The sequence below is a fragment of the Lipomyces tetrasporus genome (assembly GCF_029532465.1).
Source record: "Lipomyces tetrasporus strain NRRL Y-64009 chromosome Unknown POJ06scaffold_4, whole genome shotgun sequence".
Lineage (NCBI taxonomy): Eukaryota > Fungi > Ascomycota > Lipomycetes > Lipomycetales > Lipomycetaceae > Lipomyces > Lipomyces tetrasporus.
The window spans coordinates 1,925,385-1,945,422 of NW_026611599.1; the positions used below are offsets into that span (position 1 = coordinate 1,925,385).

The 20,038-nt window shown below is 44.2% G+C and overlaps 5 protein-coding genes across 5 annotated transcripts; 2 read left to right on the forward strand and 3 right to left on the reverse strand.

The window, feature by feature from the left end:
* Window positions 1–964: 964 nt before the first annotated feature.
* Window positions 965–2,962, reverse strand: POJ06DRAFT_99406 (major facilitator superfamily domain-containing protein). The gene is made up of 2 exons (XM_056191890.1): window positions 2,493–2,962; window positions 965–2,438 (listed from the first exon to the last, which is right to left on the reverse strand). The coding sequence occupies exons 1-2, from the start codon at window positions 2,847–2,849 to the stop codon at window positions 1,170–1,172; spliced, it is 1,626 nt and encodes a 541-aa protein (XP_056045057.1). The 5' UTR covers window positions 2,850–2,962; the 3' UTR covers window positions 965–1,169.
* A 5,073-nt stretch (window positions 2,963–8,035) lies between these two features.
* POJ06DRAFT_237718 (uncharacterized protein) lies at window positions 8,036–8,869 on the reverse strand (the record flags this gene model as incomplete). The annotated part of the gene is made up of 1 exon (XM_056185966.1): window positions 8,036–8,869. The coding sequence occupies one exon, from the start codon at window positions 8,867–8,869 to the stop codon at window positions 8,036–8,038; it is 834 nt and encodes a 277-aa protein (XP_056045058.1).
* A 3,268-nt stretch (window positions 8,870–12,137) lies between these two features.
* POJ06DRAFT_222156 (uncharacterized protein) lies at window positions 12,138–14,243 on the reverse strand. Its single transcript, XM_056185641.1, has 3 exons — window positions 14,084–14,243; window positions 13,261–14,013; window positions 12,138–13,196 (listed from the first exon to the last, which is right to left on the reverse strand). Exons 1-3 carry the CDS (start codon window positions 14,141–14,143, stop codon window positions 12,480–12,482), a joined length of 1,530 nt encoding a protein of 509 aa, XP_056045059.1. The 5' UTR covers window positions 14,144–14,243; the 3' UTR covers window positions 12,138–12,479.
* A 2,974-nt stretch (window positions 14,244–17,217) lies between these two features.
* Window positions 17,218–17,481, forward strand: POJ06DRAFT_251961 (uncharacterized protein). The gene has a single exon (XM_056187467.1). The coding sequence runs from the start codon at window positions 17,226–17,228 to the stop codon at window positions 17,475–17,477; it is 252 nt and encodes an 83-aa protein (XP_056045060.1). The 5' UTR covers window positions 17,218–17,225; the 3' UTR covers window positions 17,478–17,481.
* Window positions 17,482–17,572: 91 nt separating this feature from the next.
* POJ06DRAFT_209429 (major facilitator superfamily domain-containing protein) lies at window positions 17,573–19,312 on the forward strand (the record flags this gene model as incomplete). The annotated part of the gene is made up of 6 exons (XM_056185420.1): window positions 17,573–17,674; window positions 17,731–18,008; window positions 18,061–18,669; window positions 18,727–18,860; window positions 18,912–18,984; window positions 19,036–19,312. The coding sequence occupies 6 exons, from the start codon at window positions 17,573–17,575 to the stop codon at window positions 19,094–19,096; spliced, it is 1,257 nt and encodes a 418-aa protein (XP_056045061.1). The 3' UTR covers window positions 19,097–19,312.
* Window positions 19,313–20,038: the final 726 nt, after the last annotated feature.

The following is a 20,038-nucleotide window of genomic DNA, read 5'->3' on the forward strand; positions in this document are numbered from 1 at the left end:
TTCCGATAACACCCATTTGGAAGCCCCTTTCGTCAAAGTTGTAGATATCGTCGTCCACAATCCCATACATCTGAATAGTATTGCGTACGAGATCGAACCATTTCGTAATAATCTCGGGATCCTCTGTTTTTGCCCGTCGATGGTCATATCTTCGGGAGTACTTAGACTTCAACTCAGGATGTCTTCTGATGAGATTTCGCACCCATTTCTCACCGACGTTGCTTGACCCTTGGGAAGAAGCTTCCGCGCGCTTAGTAAGAAGGAGGTCGGCCATTCTTCGAGCGTCCGCCACTCTAGGAGCAAGTCCTCGCTTGTCCATTGAAAGGATCCATTCTAGAAGAACTTCTTCTTCTCTTTGAGTGAGTTTTCGCGTCGGTGTGATAGAATCGCGCCGTGATATGCGACCTCTCAGACGATCATGAAGAGTAGAGTAGGGGACGTCGTACGACCGCGCCGCGCCTTTAATACTTGAAATTTTGCCGTTTTTATATGCTTGAATTGCTAAGAGAATTCTTCCCTCCTTACTGCGATCGTGTTCGGCCATGGTTGCTACGTTATAAACAACTGAAGTACGCGCCGCGAAAAAAAAATGAAGAGGCGATCGGTTAGCTTCCCGATCACGTTATGTACTTTATTGCCTACGTAACTTGGTCGAAGTCTAATCTCGTCGCATAAAATGTCGCTCCTCCAAGTCCATGGGCTAAATTTTTTCTCACGAATGGCCGTATTGTCACTGGGGTTAATCCGGCAAGTATACATTTAAGAGCTGAAAATGCTGAAGGTCTTCTAAACTGCTAGCCGGTATTTCAGTGGTTGAAATAGATAAGTAAGGCAATGTATCTGGAGGCTGGAATGCAGCTAAACCCGACAAACGGAACAGATGCTTGTAGCCAAAAATTTTGATTGACGGTCAAGTGCTATGAAACACCACAATCGCCCAAAAGGCCTCAATGCATATGATTCCTTCCTTGCAAGTCCGTGACGAGCCATCAGTCTTTCGCAGTGTTTCATTGTTGTTGATCATCAGCTGACTAAGAAAAAGAATACAAGCGCGACAATTCCTAATGATCCGGACTCTATTGTCAGTATAACTAATGCACCGGTCTAAACCCAAAGTCCTATGCAAAGTAGAGTAAGAAGACAAATTGCCAAAAAGAACCCCGAACATTTTACTTCCTCTGAATCTTCTTATGAAGAACATGCTCTTTCATAAACATACTCGATATTCCTGCTAGAAGAGAGAGAAACGTGACCGTGTACAAGACCGAATGAACAGCGTCGAGGAAGCACAATGTCACATCCCTTCTCCATTCACTCGGAACATTCACTATCTCATCTACAGAATCTTGAACCAACCGAATGACTTCTTCGCTTCCTGGACCAGTGATGCGTTCGTTGAGCTTTGCAGCAAGTGTGTTTGAGAAAATGGCAGCTGCAATGGCAATTCCGAGTGTAGAGCCGATAGAACGGAAGCCGTACGCCACGCTGGTGCAGACCGCCTGAACTTCGTAAGGCACTGACGCCACTAGTCCGATTAACGTCGTCGTAAAAAAGAGACCACTACCAAAACCTTGAGGGAACAATAGGAACGAGACCAGTCGCTGAGGTGTATCCAATCCAATGGTAGAAAGAGCGATCATGCCAAAAAACAATAACACGGCAGCTAAGGCCGAGGCAGGAAAATAGCGGCCACTTCTCGAGGTGTAGTAACCTGCAGCGAAAGATCCAGATGCAGTACCAACGAATTGGGGAATTAAGACGGTCCCAGATGTTGTTGCGGTGACGCCCTTAACCGCAAGCATGTAAATAGCGATATAGAAAATTATGGTGTAGTAGCACATGTTTAAAAAGAAGCCAGTGAACGTCGATCCAGCAACAGAGCGATTCTTGAGAAGCGAAAGGTCAATGACGGGCTCAACAGCGACGAAAAGTTCGATATAAGTGAATATTGATAGAACTACAGCCGCGCAAACCAGACTTCCGATAATGAGGGGATGCGTCCAACGGAAGTATATCCCACCCGCACTAACCCCAAACAAGAATAAACAAAGACCACAGATAAGTGTGGCAGCGCCCAAAAAGTCTATACGTTTTAAGAGCTTTTTATCGAATTCGACCTTCGGAAGCTGTAGATTGAGCTGAATGGCGGTAATAGACATAAGTATTATAGGGCCCTGGATTACAAACGTCCAGCGCCAGCCGAAAGCCTCTGCCAATACGCCACCAACAACTCCACCTATGGCAGCACCTGATCCATACACAATATTGCCGATACCTTGGAACAGCCCACGCTGTCGAAGAGGAACGATATCACTAAGTATAATAACACTCATGGTGAATAAGCCGCCTCCACCACATCCCGCGATAACTCTTGCTGCAACGAGAGACCAGAGATTTGGAGCAAGGCCACAAAGGACAGATCCGACACCAAAAAAAAGCTTAATTCAAGTTAGTTAAACATCACAGGAAATGGTAATTCAAGATACACTTACGTTGCACCCCATCAGGACTGGCTTTCGGCCGAAGATATCCGACAGTTTTCCATATAAAGGTAGGAAAGTCGCCTGTGCAATAAGATAACCAGTAATGATCCACGAGACCGATCGGAACTCGTGGAATTCGGAAGCAATCTTGGAAGTCAAGGTTGCAACAATTGTGCCGTCTACTGCCGCCAAGAAGACGCCCACTTGAAGTGAGAAGAAAATAGTCAACAGCGCTCCAAGTTTGAGCACCTCCTCCTCATTTTCGTCTGCTTCTTCCTCAGCATCTTTGAACTGGCCCTCGACATCTAGCAGCTCATCTCGCTCTGTAGCCTCAGCGATTTCTAACTCGCTTATTTCAGAAGGCATGCCGAACGCGGAGCTTTCCTTCAGAATAATGAGAATTGAGAGGCCCAAATAGATAGAGATAAAAGAAAGGTAGAAGAGAATATTTAATTATGCACTTGGATTAGAGAGAGTCATAAAGAGTAAATCGTGCGAAAGCAAAGCTAGCAAGACGGACAAATTCGGCAGGTGAGACGGCCACGGTGGTTGAATTAACGAATGGGTAAACTGTGGCGCGCTAACGAAACTCATGAGTCACGAAACTGTCCTTCAGGTCACCATTTCCAGAAGCCTTCAGTTATTCGGGATTGACGACACAAATAAAATTCCAAATCGTAAAATCTTCAATAATCATATTATTCATATATCAAATCAGAAATGGAATATTTGTATTAGTGGCAATATAATAGGAAATCTGACTGATGTGCTAATTATCATTATCACTCAATTATCGGGTCTGGTTTAGATATTTGACGTTTAGTCCTGATGTCAGCGAAACCGATAGGCCTGATCACTGATAGGTTATCAGTGGAATCCGTAGTACACTACAATACTGTATGGTGAATCCAGGTTAGTCCCGACAATTAGGGTTAACCCTGACCCTACTGGCCATATTTTTCAAACTTTTTAAATGTGCGAACCTTAATTTTACTTACCCGCGAGCTTACCTGCAGCGCTATAAATAAGCACATTTCTCGATACGAAGCTCTCCTTGCAAAACTAAAAGAAACAATTGAAATCTCCTTTAAACGAGGTAATATAATCTCATGTAACTGCTGTGTACAATAGCTATGGTGACTAATTGTTAGTCGCGACAATCGTACCCGCCCATTGCCACCGTGTAATAGCATCACCACCCTTGTAGTTATGAGGCTGAAAAATAAATTAAAATGTCAATCTAATACAGATTACGGTAAATTTTGTTCCTAACTAGAAATTTGATAATGTGGTAGTTCAGTAAAGTTCTGGGGTACTTTCAGGAAATTGAACTGGGTACATCAATTTTATTTACTTGGTGCTAGATTCATTTCCATAGGGGCAAGCCGTGAATGTTGCGAACGAAAATCTTGCTGCTGTGATAACAAGTGAGTAGCACAGCATTTTGTCTGCTCACACGGGTTGATTTCGGCTGCCTTCTTCTGACAAAGACGGGGGAGATCGTCTCTCCACAGTTGTCTCTCTTGAAGCCCCTATGGAAATGAATCTAGCACCAAGTAAATAAAATTGATGTACCCAGTTCAATTTCCTGTACTGGGTATGTCATTTCAACGAACTGAGAATTTTGGCAAGCGGTTCTCAGTACATCCAAGTGATGTGCTGAGTCAGGGCTAAGCCAGAGTTTATAATTCTGATGCATCCAGTCCACCGGCGCAACCGAGTACGTCATTTACCCATCTTTCTTGAGTGATGTGAGTTCGTCATCTTGAAATACTTGCTTCACATTGAGTGGAATATCCGGAAATAATATGCACTAAAACAATTCCAGAGTGTGAGTAATACTAAGCTTAATTACTAACATGATTTATTTATAACTTTATAGTTACTAAAAACAAGCAAAATAAGCACCGTTAATATCAAGACTGTGTGGAGATTTCTAGGTCATAATTCACTGCAAGATCGAACTCATCTGCGTGCGTATCAAAGATATCCCAGTTACGGTCCACAATATAGTCCATGGCTGTAAAACTGTTATGGACTATACCGACCGTGCACTGGATATCATGTACGTGAATGCATATAGATTCTGCCAGTGACCTTGACCGCAACGGAATAACTCTCCAGCAATAGTCATCTGTGTCTGTCTGCCCACTTGGATAGTCAAGGTCGACAAACTCCCGAATCAGGGCCAAACTATAGGTCTCGTCTGTCAAAGACATTCTCATAGTGAACAAGCAGGCGACTCGGGCATAGAAGTAGTTCGTCTCCAAGTTACCACATCTCACATAGGATCGACACCTTGCTCCTCTTCTATTGTTGTCTTGGTTTCCTGCCACGAGCTCTTCACTGTTTGCCTGGTATGTCCTAAACTCCAAGGCTTCAAAACCTTGCAGCTCTAAGGCGTCCGAACTGCTGTATCCAATTAGCTTGGCAATTGCGTCTAACTCACGTTCTGTAAAATCAAGTGCCGCAGACAGTTGAGTCTTCAACATGCCAACAGTAATCTCAGACCTATGCTTGAAGAACTCCTCCTCCCAAGTCAATGCCAAATATGGATTAGCCCATCGCAGCATATTCATCTTCTCATTCAGTAGGATAAGATTGGCCAGGTTCTCATCCTTATGCCTTTTTCCACTTAACCAGCTCACAATATCTCCGCAAGTCTTTTCCATTGTGAACTGCCAGTATACCCATGCAGGACCGCAGTTCCTGATACAGTCACTGACATGTAGAATTCCATGTAGATTTGACGTTCGACTTGTAGGATCAAATGAATAGATATGCTCATACGATTGCACAAAATGAAAACTTGTATCTTCCAGCAGTCGAAGATCATCAGTGGTAATTTTCTCCTGAGTTGCAATGGAATACATTTTTGCCAATTCCACAAAGTTTTTCCGAACTTCTGGTGTTGTTCTTGAGTCTAGCAAAGGGTGTGAAAATAGTTGCAGAAAATCAAACCAATTCTCTGCACGATAGCTTTGGAAATTCTTGAAAATATCCAAGGGAGAGCGTGCGAGAGAAGCTGGTACGTCTCTTGCGCAACTGATAATATCATGACCAAGACCCGCCGGATCCATGAACATATTCTCCAGTGAATGACATTGTGAAGGCCGGACTCCTTTCCAGATCTCAAAAGTCCGTGGAACAACACCTTGTAGTATCAGGTGCATAATATCGGTTGGAAAGGATTCTGGCCAGTATAAAGTTGGTACATCCAGTAACGGTGATCTACCAGAAATTCCAAACTTCTTAAAAACTGATTTCTGATTAATTTTGCAGACATCTTCTATGTCTTGCCGTAAACTTGATCTTGCTTTCAGCCGCGGTCGACCTGTTGAATCCACATGCTTAACTTGGGATAAGGGCAAGTAGTTTGATCCTCCTTACTTGTAAATGAAAAAAATAAAATACTAACGAGAAGGGCAGTAATGAATCGGAAGTCGCATGTTGTATATAGAGAATAAGTGAGCGGAGGAGCGTGTTTTCAAGTTTGACGTGACGCGCGCACCGGAGAGAACCCTAACCACAGGACTTCCAGCTCAGCGCGCGATTGGAGACGGACGTGCGGGGAAACCGGCTAGAAGTCCGCTGGGCCCGCACCTTGCTGACTTACTGCTCCCCACACGCGCTTTTTAAATCAGCAGTATTGTGGATACGGATTGTGGTTAAATCGTTTACAGAACCGTTGGCAAATGAACGAGGCTAACGATTGACATTCGAAATCATTATTCTGTTTATTTGATTGTGTCAGGTCTATTCGTCTCGTGTTAGACGCTTGTTGCTGAGTTCAGAATTGCTCGATGCGTCGGAGAATGTAACAGAGGAGCACTCAGAAAATTATATGCACATGCGGATCATAATGTTTCAGATAGGTAGCCGTTGTTATTACTGTACTTGTGATGAATTCTACTAACATAGTATACTTTTCTTGCCGTTCTTTACCAGGTACCTTGGTCATCTGCGTTGCATTTTAGCAGTCTAAGTATCAATGTGTATTGTCGTATTTGCTAACACGCTAGGGCCTAGTTTCCATTTGAATGAGCATGGCTGTTTTACTTCGCCTTCAGCAAAGTATATGTGCGCATCTGTAATCGGACTTGCATCGGTAACTTCCTTGGTAGGTGATAGTTGCTAGTGGGTGTTAACCGCTTGCTGTTGTGGCTGACGTGATTGTGTCTCTTTTAGGATACGAAACCGCCGGCAGTGATTAATAATTACTGTCGTAGGCAATCTTATATCGTATTTTGGCCTGTATTGCATCCCTGAAAGGATCTGAACCCGCTGACAGTGATTAATGACTACTGTTCTCAACGTCCTTTCTATGCTATCTCTCATACTGCTACAACCGATACACGATCGTTACGTACTGCAGATGTGTGGTGTACTCTAATGGCCTGTACCCTGTTTCTTCTTCAACCTAGCAGCGAGCTGTTGTGCTTTTGTTTTCAGGTTGTGTTACGACATTTGCAGAATTTTACCACTCTGTTGCCGGTTCACTGAGGTGGTGGATCCGGGGAAAGGTCAGCGTAATGGTCGCCGGCAAGAGTACAGAGGGCACAGGGATTGGGAATGATTGGGTGGTCTGGTATATATACCTGCGGGATAGTACATGTCGAATTTGTGCATCTATATGAGAAGGCATGTACTTATAGTAGATGGGTTATATATATCTGTATCTAGTTAGATATTCAATAGATGTAGTTATTTATTTAGCAGATATTGCAGCACAATGTAAACCAAAACACCTGAATCAAGGAATGCGGTCTGGTACATCACCTTGATGAACTTGGCACGTCAGTTTGTTGCACTAAGTACTAGTGGACTCAATGTGTCATTGTGTTTTCGCTACTATGGCCAAATTTTTCAAGTGACACACTGGGGCCAACTACAAAATGACGGACCTGGTTTTTCCTGCTGATATGCTCTGTACATCAGAGTAGCGTACCTACTCATTGTCTGAATAGCGCACCTAGTGCCTCAGAATGACGAATCCGGTGCAAAATCTCTTTCCATAGGGAAGGATTGTTCGCATGCCCTTCTGCCATCCAAACTTAGCATGTCCCTCTGGGTAGGATATATCTTGAATATAGCGCCGAGCGCGTAGCTCAGAGTATCCTGGCTTGATTTTCTTCTTCGACGTTTTGTCTTTTGAGAGTAAGCTTCCTGACAACTAGCGCATCAGGAGGAAGTGCTTGGTGATTGCTGCTCTGGTCAAAGCAAAACCAGTGTAAGAACTCGGGGACGTTCGAGTTCGGTACTAGCAACCTTATGAGGTGGGAAACCAAAGATCAGATATTTTAAAATATATTATTCGATACAACAAAGAGGCTGTCGCGCCAACTTATATGGACGTCGGAACTGGAGCTCCGAGCGTCCATAGTCAGCTGACTAAAGTCGAGAATAGAAACATTAAACATAGTTACACAGCAAATCCGAGAATAGAAACATTACGAAACCAAAATAGAAGCATCATGACAACAAAAATAGAACCATTATAACGACGAAATAGGAGCATTGGCCCCCGGCGTGGCGCAGCCAGACGTCAGGGGTCAGGGGGCGTGAGTGGCACCGTGATCCTGACAACCAGCCCATGCACTCGGGGTGTAATTTTTCGAAGATTTCCATGGCCCTTTCAAGTTGTTGTACCATGTCATCGGAAATCCAGAAGCCGTCACGATTCTTCCAGGCTCAATGATCTCACGAGCGTATTGGTCGTCGAATCGGAGCGAGCCGTGACATGCGCAGTAGAAGTCGGAAATCAATCCCAAGCCTTGGCCGTTCTTTTTAATAGTAGACTCGCCTTTTTCCGTCCAAGTGATTGTAACATCGTCGTTGCTATTGAAGTAGCATTCGTCGTGTGTCACAAGCACAACTTCTTTGTCACCATCTTGGAGATCTGGCATTATAACTTCAGAACAATCCTCACCACCATATTCTCTCATCTTCGTCCTGTAGTCCATCATAGTCGCTGCCCAAGACTTGCGGTAGTCGACAACGTCAGTACGCTCATGGCCATCATAATAGATGTCCTTCGTGTGACCCTTTAAGCTGAAACCCCACAGCTGCAAATATCGTGTAATGGTAGTCAACGAAATGGTGGCTTTATTCATTGAGCCGCTGACTTCAGGATAGACAACTTGCTCGTAATTTGCCTTAAGCTTTGTTGCAGACCGTGCGTTTGGAGGAAGGGATTGAAAGTAGGAGAGGCACTGTTCACGAACTTCTTCATCGTCTAATGCTGACGTGCATTTAGTGTGCTTGCCGCGCTTGCTGAGAGGAGGCAAAGACTCAGTATATTCATAAAGGCTCGCCCCTCTGATAACTCGTGCCATGTACGATCCCCGGTCAAAGCTGTAATAGGCCGTGTCAATAGACGCTTTCATTTTTCCCTTTCATCCGAGCCGGTCGTTAAAGTAGGGCTTGAGCACCATAAGCTGCAAGACGTCTTCTCCTGGCATTTGTATTTTGTTCTGAAGGCGAATCTCGATTCTCCGTAATAAAGCACGAATATCTACAGGAGATTCCGTATCTCCGTCTGCATTATGGTCCAAATTTTCTTCTTCTTCGGTCCCACGCTGGTCACTCTCCCGCTCATTCTGATTCCGGCCTTCTTCATACAAATTGACATTTGCTGTCTCCATAGTTGTAAGTTGAAAGCTGTTAGCGGTTTCATGGACTCGGCGTTCCGAAATTTCGCTCTGAATCGTCGTATCGAGAGCTCAGATCCGCCCGGCCGCGTCGCATACCTCAGAAGCTTATCAGCTTCCGGACAGAAACGCACGCTTTAAAGCATTGTCTATTTCAGACTGACTTAGGAGTATTTCGACCAATTGGAGCTCCTCGTCTTCTTGAGCACCAAACCCTTCTCTGCGTCTCGAATAACCTGATTGACTTTGCCAAACCTCTTCATAATGTTCTTTCTTCCGTTGATAGACCGCTGGATAGATATTTTACTTGAACGAGCCATGACGAACTGTAAACTGGTACGTGGTCTCTAGATGACAAATGCTGTTTATGATTCTCGACGGCGCATCCCGTCGCGTTCCGTCGCGTCCCGTCGCGTCCCGAGTCCTCCGGTTTTGGCCTGACGCGCTACAATATGTTTCCGTTTTCGGTAATAACTATTGCTGAAAAGGGAATATTGCTTAGCCTAATTAGGAAGGTAGGGTAATTGAGGCGGCCATAATTTTATTTTCCCATAGTTAAGGTCTGATGTACCCAGCTTTTTTATTACAGTGCAGATTTGTTAATTTGCAAATTGCAGCAAAAAAATAGTGTAACTGTTAGTGGTCCCTCAGCTTAACGTATTATTTAATTTGAGAGTGAAAAAAGGTAAATCTGGTGCGTTATTGTGTTGTCTATGTTGCATGGTACAATTGTCGGGACTAACCTGGATGCACCATACAAAAAACTGACGCTTAGGGTTCCGCCCTGAAAGAGTGCAACCCAGCATGTAAGCTAGATCTCGGTACTAAAGACTTTAACTTACCTTAACTTAGTTATCTAAAATTATAATAGTTATGGATGCATGTATAGGGCTGTTACGAATATTCGTAATTGCTAATATTATTCGCAACGAATATTCGCCCGAATAGTTATTCGCAAAATTTTGGGTTGCGAATAAAGCCTGCGAATATTAATTTAGGGATCGGCACGGATAAGAATTTTCGTTATCCTTATCCCAAAAATTTGCAAAATTCATTAATAGTTATTATATATCTAATTTCCTCAAAAATTTCGCAAAGTTCTCTAACATGATATTTGAATTTTCTAAATGGACTCGCTGTAGCGGACGCAACTTATATGGTCGGTGATCCCCGCTACATGTGAGCCGGTACGACAAGTGCTAGAATAACTTACTGTCGGACTAGTCGAACTATGCAAGTTGAGGGTTAGGGCTAACTGTGACCCTAACCCTGCTCGATTTTGACCTTTTTTTCAATTTAATTAAGAATATACGGATTATCCGCCATATCCGCCATATCCGCCAAAATGGCGGATCGGATATCCGCCTCTCTGAGGGTTGGCAGATTTCTATCCGCCATCTGTATCCGCCAATCGAAAGTATGGCGGATACTTATCCGCGGCGGATATCCTATCCGCCTATCCGCCTACAGCCCTGATCCACGGATATCCACCTAGGAATGACAAAATATGAATGAAAGATATTACAACCATCACTAATATGAAATATACCGTTCAACTGGGCTAAAAACGCCTTCTTGAGCTTATGAGTCAATAAGACCGTCGTATAATCGTTAAGATCGATCCGGCGATCCATACATATGAACCCGGCTCACCTTGCTCTGCAAAGTGCAAATGAGCTGGTCTAATATACATAATGGATCGGTTTATATTCAGACATACAAGCTGTTGTTATTGTTACGGTTTCCATATTCAGGGTTAGGCTAGTGTGGCTCAGAAAAGGCGCTGAACGACATTACTATTCCTCGCAAAGCTACTGCGTAAACCTTGGTTGTTCCTTATGACTATCTATTCCCGAGACAGCCGAAAAATTCAATTCCTCCCTCGGTAATAATTTGCTTGATAACTTTATTTATGTGTCTTATCGGCGGATATCCGTGGATATGCGTGGATATTATCCATGGATATGACTAATCAAGATTGCTTTATCCGTATTCGTATCCGTATCTGCCTAATGTCTATCCGTATCCGTATTTTTGACGGATATCCGCGGATATATCCGTTATCCGTGTATCCGTGCCGATCCCATTTATATTATTCGCAACAGTTTTCATTGCGAATAAATTATTCGCTAAAAGCGAATATTCGCAATTCGCAAATTATTGAGTAGTTACTTTTATATCGGATGTCCCGTTCAGTTGCGCGTTGACGGGTAACAAATTAGTCTGCTAGTCTGCTATCTATAAATGAGACGATAACTGTATACCATGATTTTACTAGCTGATACGCAACCTGACCCTAACCCTGACCCAGTTGGACCCCTGTATATACTTATTGCCTAATTAGTCAACTTTCTAGCTTCTTTAAGCATGTCACGTGATAGCTTGCGAATAACGAATAATTATTCGTATTCGCAGCTTATTCTGCGAATAATTATTCGCATACTCTAAGCCTGCGAATAATTATTCGCATACTCTAAGCCTGCGAATAAAATTAGCGAATATTACTCGCACTGTTTTGAATTGCGAATACGAATAACGAATATAGCGGATACCTGCGAATATTCGCATTCGCAACAGCCCTATGCATCTAGAGCATTCTCAGGTTCAGTTAGCTTTTCTTACCAAGTTGTCGTGATGCCAATGAAAATGCAAAGAGTTCCTGGTACCGCTCCTAATTGGTGGTCATTGAAAAGCCTGAGAAGACTGACATGCTGCTGCTAAGCTGCAGCAATGGGCGGGGCTGCCATTTACCTTGCGGTAGGCGGCATGTCATGTTGTACAGTTGCACGTCTAAGAGCTTAAGTTTGGAGTAGAAGACCCCGGACACGGAGCTAGGTACCTAGCATGCAAGAGTCTCGAATTGGTGGGCATAATTTGCGATTGCTACGAAAGCCAAGGTAATGGCGCTGCTTGTTGTATTTCATATCCTCCAGTTGTACATGAGACTGGGAAGGCCAGGGTACAAAGGGGTGTAGATCCCGGAGTCATAATCATAATATAGTACTCTCAAATATTTCCACTAAGTTCGACAACCGAAGGATCTGGTTCTTACACTTTCATCATTATTTTCTTGTCGATAAATCCATAACACAATTAACCAGTCCAGATTTAAGTCATTGAAATTGACGACAAAGTCTAGATCGCAGGTGGCGATTCCATAAGATTCAAATCTCTTACGCTCCAAATACTAATAGCGGAAAACTCTCATTTGTAGAGACGATCTTACCTCCAAATGGTACGTCCATCAGACTATCAAAGCGCGATTGCCAGGTGAATTTCACGGGTCATACTTTGCTTGAGTTATCCATGAGAGAGCCTGAAATGTAAGATCCAAATGCGAGAATTATCATATGGGACATCCAGCCAAAATACCGACTCCCTCCAGTCCCAATACCAGTTCCCAAGTGTGTAGTACATTTCTAGCATACTCTCTTTGTTGGGGACATGGAGTTGACGTTGCAACGACCTTCAGTGGATGAAGTAGGCGGAATGGTCCTACCGCATTATTCCATACATGTTGATGGTCATGTTGATGATTAATGAAAGTTACCGCCAGAAGAATAGAGGAAGCATGAGAAATGATCACATTGTTGTAGGCGGTCTTGAGAGATGGCGGAGAGATAGCCAGAAACATTTGTGCGACCAATATGCAGCAAGAATCATACAGTGCGATGGTTTCCGCTGTGAACGGATCATGATAGAGAGACGAATCCAAGGTACTACTTCTGGTAGACTCCTCTATCCCTTCGTTATGAGAAAGATCTTCAGACGACATACATATATCTCTATGATTGCATGTCTCTCTCACATACTCTGTCTTCCATGCTTGCAATGCAGAACTTATCTTCAACAAGTTGACCCTGAGATCTAATGGAGTAATTACTTCCTGGCCGTTCTCTCTGAGTGAGACTATATCATCAACTTGTGATAAATATATTGGGATGACTGTGTGAATATCAAGGAGTCTATCGAAATGAGATTTAGGATGTTCGCAAAATGGAGTACTAAGCCAGAGCTCGGTGGCAAGAAAGGATGGCTGCCGTTTGGCTGTCGACACATAGACCTGGAGCGCACACAGTATTAGCCTTGAAAGTTCCGTATAGAAGAACTCCAAAAGGCATACATACCATGTATAGTCGCAGCGCGCAGAATAATTCATGAGCCAGGCCAGTTCCCCAACCTTCTGGCCCTCTTAGCTCCACCAGCCTGGAAGAAGCGCACATATGATACATCCATGCTTCCGAGGACGTGCTGCGGATCGACTCATAAAAGGACAATAGCATCGTAGCACAGATTGCCCCATCGCTAACCGCCTTCTTCAGTCGTAGCAACTCTTTCTGCTGGCTCTCTAACCCTGCTAGATACCACCTACACGCTTCCAGTTGGATAGCTTTATCGCCTTCCAGAGATCCGCAGAGCACCATCGAAGCAGCGAGGATTGCATACTTCAGCGTGGGCAAGTTTTCGCGAGAGATCAAGTCTGGAAGCTGAGTCATCCATTTTTTCAACATGGAACCGCCTGGGGTACTCAAGAGAGAGTATATGAAATGTTCTAGGAATTGTTGTTCGAGGAGAGGACCGCACAACGAAAAGTGGGAACGCAAGCTGGACGGTTGGAATTCGGGGGGCATGGCTGAAGACGGCGATCTGTGTCGCTTTGACGTGAAGTATTGATTATGCTTCCGCGGATCATAAGGAGCCTGTTCATTCACAAATACTATGTTGCAGGTATTCGTTGTCTTGAACTCGAACCCTTTATTGACGCCGTATCTAGTCGCCAAGTCCTGGGTCATATCCAAGAACACATTTCCCACCAGCGCACCCGGACATGGAAGTGAGGATTCCAGACATTGCGAGCAGTGAGGAATTCTCTCATCGCACTACACAAGTAAACAATCTGAGTCAGCACTGAGAGTAGCTTCTGACAACATGTGATACAAAAGAGACAACCTTTATCTTCCTCCGCCGGCAAGTCCTACAACCTCTACTCCGACCAACTCGGCGGACCATCTCGTAGAGTAAACTTGGGGCGGATCAGTAGCGAGATAGGAAAATAAATGTAAGTAAAATAAGTCACAATTAATGGAGCTCATCGTTGTGTGACGCGGTTTGTCCGCGGTTATTTTGATTACTAATTGGAGACAACCAGCAGTTAAGACCTGAACAGCCGGGTAACAGGCTTCTGAGCTATGCACTGTTGGAACACGACAATTATTTCCTTTATTTGCCACTCGAGAGGTTGGTTATTTGGTTATTATTTACTTTTTGAATCAATTGTAAAGGATCGAATTTAAGTTTTCTTTTGGACTTAGGAGTCAATATGAATAGACGGTGAACCTTCTGTCTAACCATGATCCCAGTTATCTGAAATCCGTGAGGGCGGATAACATTGAAAGTGCTAGTGGAGTTGTTTTGGACTTCTGTGAAGTAATTTCTGTCACAGCATTCGGGATATTCCGTAACCATGTCTACGTAGTAAATTTAAGTGACATAAAACTCGAAAGGATCGGTTCTTTATTAAGACTGCACAATAATTCCATAAGCTCCGAGTCTTCTACCGGAAAGGAGGTGCAGGGTGTTTGCACGGAGCATGTGGCTCCGGAACTATTTGCAGAGCATTGAGCAGAGAGTTGATTCCATTCGGAATCTTCTGCGATTAAAAATTTCTGTACGTTGCGAGTAGAACACCAAACGACGAACAATCCTCATAACAATTTGACCCAAATATCCAGTAATAACTTCTACATACTTCTAATAAACCAGAACAGACGCAGCTTGAGTCAACAAACACTCAACCGGCCCTCATCGATTCAATCTCACCATGGTCTTTCATGAGCCAACTTGGAAATCGGGAGGAATAAAGCGAAGTAAACTCCCGATGTCGATGTTCTGCCATTCATGTTCTGAGCATAAGTACATAGAAATTTCCATCAATGAAAATACTACCATCCGGGATATGGGCGGCTTTCCAGTCCTTCCTAATCTGGAATTAAATCACGCTTTCAAGACCAATTGTCTTGGGTAGATGGTTACAAGACCATATATTTTGAATCAGCTGCTAAAACAAAATGTATCTGAGCAGGAGTCCAGAAAGTTCGTCCAATAACGCTACTCACATGTCTGATAGGTCGCCTCTTGTTAGCTCGCCACACTTCTATGCACGCTTCTTTCCAGTCCCCGACGTACTTGTGGCCGCGGTATTCACCATAGCAGCCTAGTGAGTCACCATTGCTTCAGATTCAGCGATCAAGACATAGCACTATTCAGACTAAGCATGTTGTCCTTCGATTTACAGAAGATTGTCGCGACTGAGAGCATTATAGTCCTCCAAATACCCGTCCTCAACAGTGATAAGAAATCGCACAAGCGAACTATACATGACTGCTTCGTCTGCCTGTTTCTTTCTCTGGCAAGCTGCTATAAGTACCCTTAAACATGGTAGATCCAGCATTAACAATACTATGAGCTAAGCTGGAATCGGCCTCATCTGGAGACATTCTCAAACACCATCTGACACCATCCGCCCCAGCTCAAAGGCAGAACCTTCGTGAAGGACGCGATGGGCTGTAACCACAGACACTATCTCGGCAGCGCCATCGTATGCCAAATACGGATACCTACAATATCGGGTTAGCTACTGACGTGATAACAAACGTATATCGAAGGTTGCTACTTCTGATCCTCTGAAATGTGTCTCGCTGATCTTATCTTTTACCAGGATTTCTCTAATTTCAAATACTGGTAGTAAGGAAGGTGGATGTCTTGTCGCTGCTCCTTTGGATCATTCTTCAACAGACTAAGACCCATGTCGTAATCCGAACGCGGTTCTTGTCTTTCTTGAAAGACATATCCGTCGATACCGTAGCCGATGTCGTGCGCGACACTTCAGTGGACGATCTAGAGAATTCCGGCGAACTGTCTGATTTATAAACTGCTTCCTGCGGTGACTCGTCGCCGAGAAGAGGGTGTTGATTTCGCACCCGACTTAGATCGGCGGGTGTTCGTAGTCAACCCCGCAACTATTATCGAATAAATGCACAAAATACAAACACATATGAGTGCCTAGTCGATAGAAGGGATGATACGTCGAACTCAAAGAATCCATGTTCAGATCTGATGGAAATTAGGCTCAATAGATAAAAGGGTGAGAAGAGCGCACTTGGACAAGCCATGGAAAGTCGCGTCTCTCAAAGAAGGTTCCGAACTTGACGTTTTAGGCTAAAGTGGACGTTAAATATTGCGTAAAATTAATGTGAAATCAACGAAATAATTAGTGTGAAAATGATGGTTGTAGATTTGAAACTTACGTGAAAATTGTGGGGGGTATCTGGGTAAGGGCTATTTCGAGCAAATTTACGGAGGAAGGTGATTAAGAAAATCCCTCTTCTGTTGTCTGTTACAAAACGAGCCCGGCAAGTTCGGGAATCCAAGGTGCAGTCTGCCTGTGACAGCAATCAACCATTTGGACTGTGCGGCTCATCGTTATTGTCATCGTTCCGATATGCGGCTCGTGGAAGTACCCTGGGTAGGGGTTGTGATGGTCAATGCAGTACGTCGCCCTTGACAGTCTTACAACTTAAAATCCAACGAGCCAAACCTTAACTGTGGACATTTGCGAAAATCCGAAGCCCTGAACCCTAGAGCTGCCGACCCTTGGAAGGTTTTATTGCGTTCCTGTGGCTTGGCCCTGTACCCCTGAGCCGCAGCAGATATGATTGGTCTCGCAGAAATTGCCAAATGGGGCAGTGACGTCAAAACCGCCGTTACCAGTCAACTAGCTGATGTAACTTTGGTTAGTCTGATGTATTCGGGCAAAAATGTATGCCACTCATTACCACTTTCTCAGGGTTACCCTATCTGCCCATGCTTAGAAATTCTTCCGCCGAAAATAGATTCCCTCTCTGCCGGTGCTTAGAAAATCTAATGTCGTACACGCATTCAATCTGATTTGTAACTCTATCCCCTATGTCCGTCCTCAATGAATCGAGTTCTAGAAGGAAGCAAGAATGCACCTATATATCGGGAAATTTGTCGCAAGCACAGCGAACTCGCACGGTCTGGTTGTCTTCGTTACACTACTTCAGATTCAACCATGGCAGTGGGTCAAGATCTCGAAGCTCATACTCAACATCCCGCGGACAACTCAGCAACATCGGCGCGCGAGAAAACATCATTAGAGAGTCCATTAGACGATTCCACAGGTTGCATTGATCCGGAGAAGATCGAAGCCGAGATTGAGGTTAAGTGGGACGACCACAATGACCCGGCAAACCCCCAGAACAAAAGCAAACTTCATAGGTGGTTCATTATTTGTGTAGTATCTACTGGTACCTTCTGCGTGTGAGATGATGTGGCGAATTTCCTCTTCTTGGTCGCAAATTAACGGGGAAATATAGGACATATACCTCTTCAGTATACACAACTACGTATCAGCAGATTATGGATGAATTTCACTGTTCCGAAACGGTGGCGACATTGGGATTAACATCATTCGTCTGTGGTCTTGGTTTGGGACCTGCACTTTTAGCACCGTTATCTGAAGTAGGTATTACGTCATTCTGGTTTCGTTTCTCGAGTTTACAAAATATGCTCTTTAGTTCTATGGTCGCCGTACAATATATCTATGTTCCCTGGCGTTTTTCTTAATCTGGCTTATCCCTTGTGCTGTAGCACAAAACATTCAAACGATGATTGTTGCTCGATTCTTCAATGGACTAGCCGGCAGCGCTTTCCTCAGTGTCGCCGGTGGAACAGTTAGGGACTTGTTCGCGAGAAATGAACTTCAAGCCCCAATGATGGTTTACAGCGCAAGTCCATTCCTAGGTCCCGCAGTTGGGCCATTGGTGGGTGGTTTCATCAATCAATTTACCAGTTGGTAAGACAATCCGAGCCAAATTTGTATAAGAAATAAGCTCACGGCAGAGAAGGAGATGGACGTTCTATACATTGATGATATGGTCCGGAACTCTGTTGGTCTGCTTTATATTTTTCGTCCCCGAAACTTATCACCCTGTGCTTCTTCGGGAGAAAGCGGTTCGCTTACGGAAGGAGACTGGCAATGAGAAATTCAGGGCACCAATTGAGAATGCAAACAGCTCAATCCTCGATAGTGTGCTACTGTCTTTGACCCGTCCATTTCATCTCTTGTACTACGAACACATGGTTCTCAATCTCTGTCTATTCTCAGCATTGCTGATGGGCATTTTGTATCTCTTCTTTGGTGCTTTCGGTGTCGTGTTCGAGGGAGCCCATCAATTTGAGCTCTGGCAGGTTGGTCTCACATTTTTAGGTATCTTTGTTGGCATGGTTGCCGCGGTAGCACTTGATCCATTATTTTCTCGCAACTACTACCGTCTAGTACAGCAGCGAGAAGCTGCAGGAGGCGAGCCTGGTGGCTCGGAGCCGGAATTTCGACTTCCACCTGCCATGCTGGGAGCGGTGCTAGTTCCCATCGGACTGTTCTTTTTCGGATGGACTACCTACAGGTCAGTGCACTGGATTGTACCGGTGGTAGGGAGTGGAATCTTTGGTATGGGGTAAGGGATATTTCCCCACAAAATTTGCAGGTTGAATGGCTTTAACTTCATCGCTAGGGAAGTACTTTTGTTTAGCGGCATCTTCACCTTCCTGGTCGATGCCTACCCCCTTTATGCGGCAAGCGCTCTGGCAGCGAATAGCCTTGTTAGGAGCTGCTTTGGCGCAACGTTCCCCCTTTTTGGTAACCAAAGTCAGTTACAACCTATGTCGTGCAGGATATTAAGAACTGACCGTCTGAAAGTGTATGAAAAGCTCGGCTATCAGTGGGCATCTTCGCTACTTGCGTTCCTCTCAATTCTGATGATGCCGTTCCCGTAAGTTTGGCCGAGTTTCATGTTTGTATTTGCTAGCTTACTTCATCAAAGGTACTTATTTTACAAATATGGGAAACGTATTCGGAGTACCAGCCGACACGCCAAGTCGTGATACAGCGATGTATCCAGCTTTGGCTTTGGTTGTCGAAAGCCCTCGATGTCCTTCTTGATTGCTTTGAGTCGTATTGCATATAGAGATAGAGACAAGTTTGTGGCATCATATAAGATATAGAACATAGAATTTATGACCGTCCGAAAAAAACAAGTACGCCATTGCAGGCTGTTTGGAAGTGTTGGACGTTTACTAGATGTTACTAGTAGCTGGAGAGCAATAAAGAAATATTTTAGAGTATTGTCTATTGAGGACTCGGTAGGACTTCTATATTCTTTATGTGTGTTCCCGAGCTCCAAAATCAACCAAACCTAAAATTCTACAATGAACTAAATTATTACGAAGTTGCCGAGATTCCAGAAGACATGTCTGCCGAAATTTCGTGGTTTGGGTGCGCTGCAGCAGAATCTATCCCCCGCCTGACTTCATCCCTAATCTGGGCCATTAGTTTGCACCTCAGTGCAGTCAGTGGACTTGATGCAGCCGTGACGATGGCAACCAAAAAAAAAGCCTTCTAACGCTGTCTTGCCGCAGCTGGAGACGACTTCAAGGTTTGATCAGTACAATGAAGATTTGCACAGGATACACGCTTCATCTCTTCATTTTCCATTACCTCACACACTCCAACGTACCGCTCGAGTAACATTCTGCACCACCCTTGTGGTGAGACGGGCCTTACAATGTCAATCAGTATGTGGAGTTGTGTTAGTGTGCTCTGTCGGCAGACCAGCAGTATCTACGGTTATCTGTCTCGTCTTCTTCTATTAACATATATATCTATGAATGATGGTCAGTTGGAGATCCATGATTTTCCACATTGTTAGCAGCACTCATAACGTCAATAAGTAACAGGACGATCCACAGGTCTACAGAGTCAAGTTAGTGCACAGTGGTATGAATGCTCAGATTTGTAGGCAGCTCAGGAGTTACTGACCTGGATAC

What these genes read in the sequence shown, in the direction of transcription:
- POJ06DRAFT_99406 (XM_056191890.1), bottom strand. Translation starts at nt 2,849, where the DNA reads ATGCCTTCTGAAATAAGCGAGTTAGAAATCGCTGAGGCTACAGAGCGA. An exon ending in CAGTCCTGATGGGGTGCAAC is followed by an intron (nt 2,439 to 2,492) that starts GTAAGTGTATCT and finishes ACTTGAATTAAG; the next exon opens with CTTTTTTTTGGTGTCGGATC.
- POJ06DRAFT_251961 (XM_056187467.1), top strand. Translation starts at nt 17,226, where the DNA reads ATGGCAGTGGGTCAAGATCTCGAAGCTCATACTCAACATCCCGCGGAC.
- POJ06DRAFT_222156 (XM_056185641.1), bottom strand. Translation starts at nt 14,143, where the DNA reads ATGGTCCGCCGAGTTGGTCGGAGTAGAGGTTGTAGGACTTGCCGGCGG. An exon ending in GCCGGCGGAGGAAGATAAAG is followed by an intron (nt 14,014 to 14,083) that starts GTTGTCTCTTTT and finishes TTACTTGTGTAG; the next exon opens with TGCGATGAGAGAATTCCTCA. An exon ending in GCGCGCTGCGACTATACATG is followed by an intron (nt 13,197 to 13,260) that starts GTATGTATGCCT and finishes TGTGCGCTCCAG; the next exon opens with GTCTATGTGTCGACAGCCAA.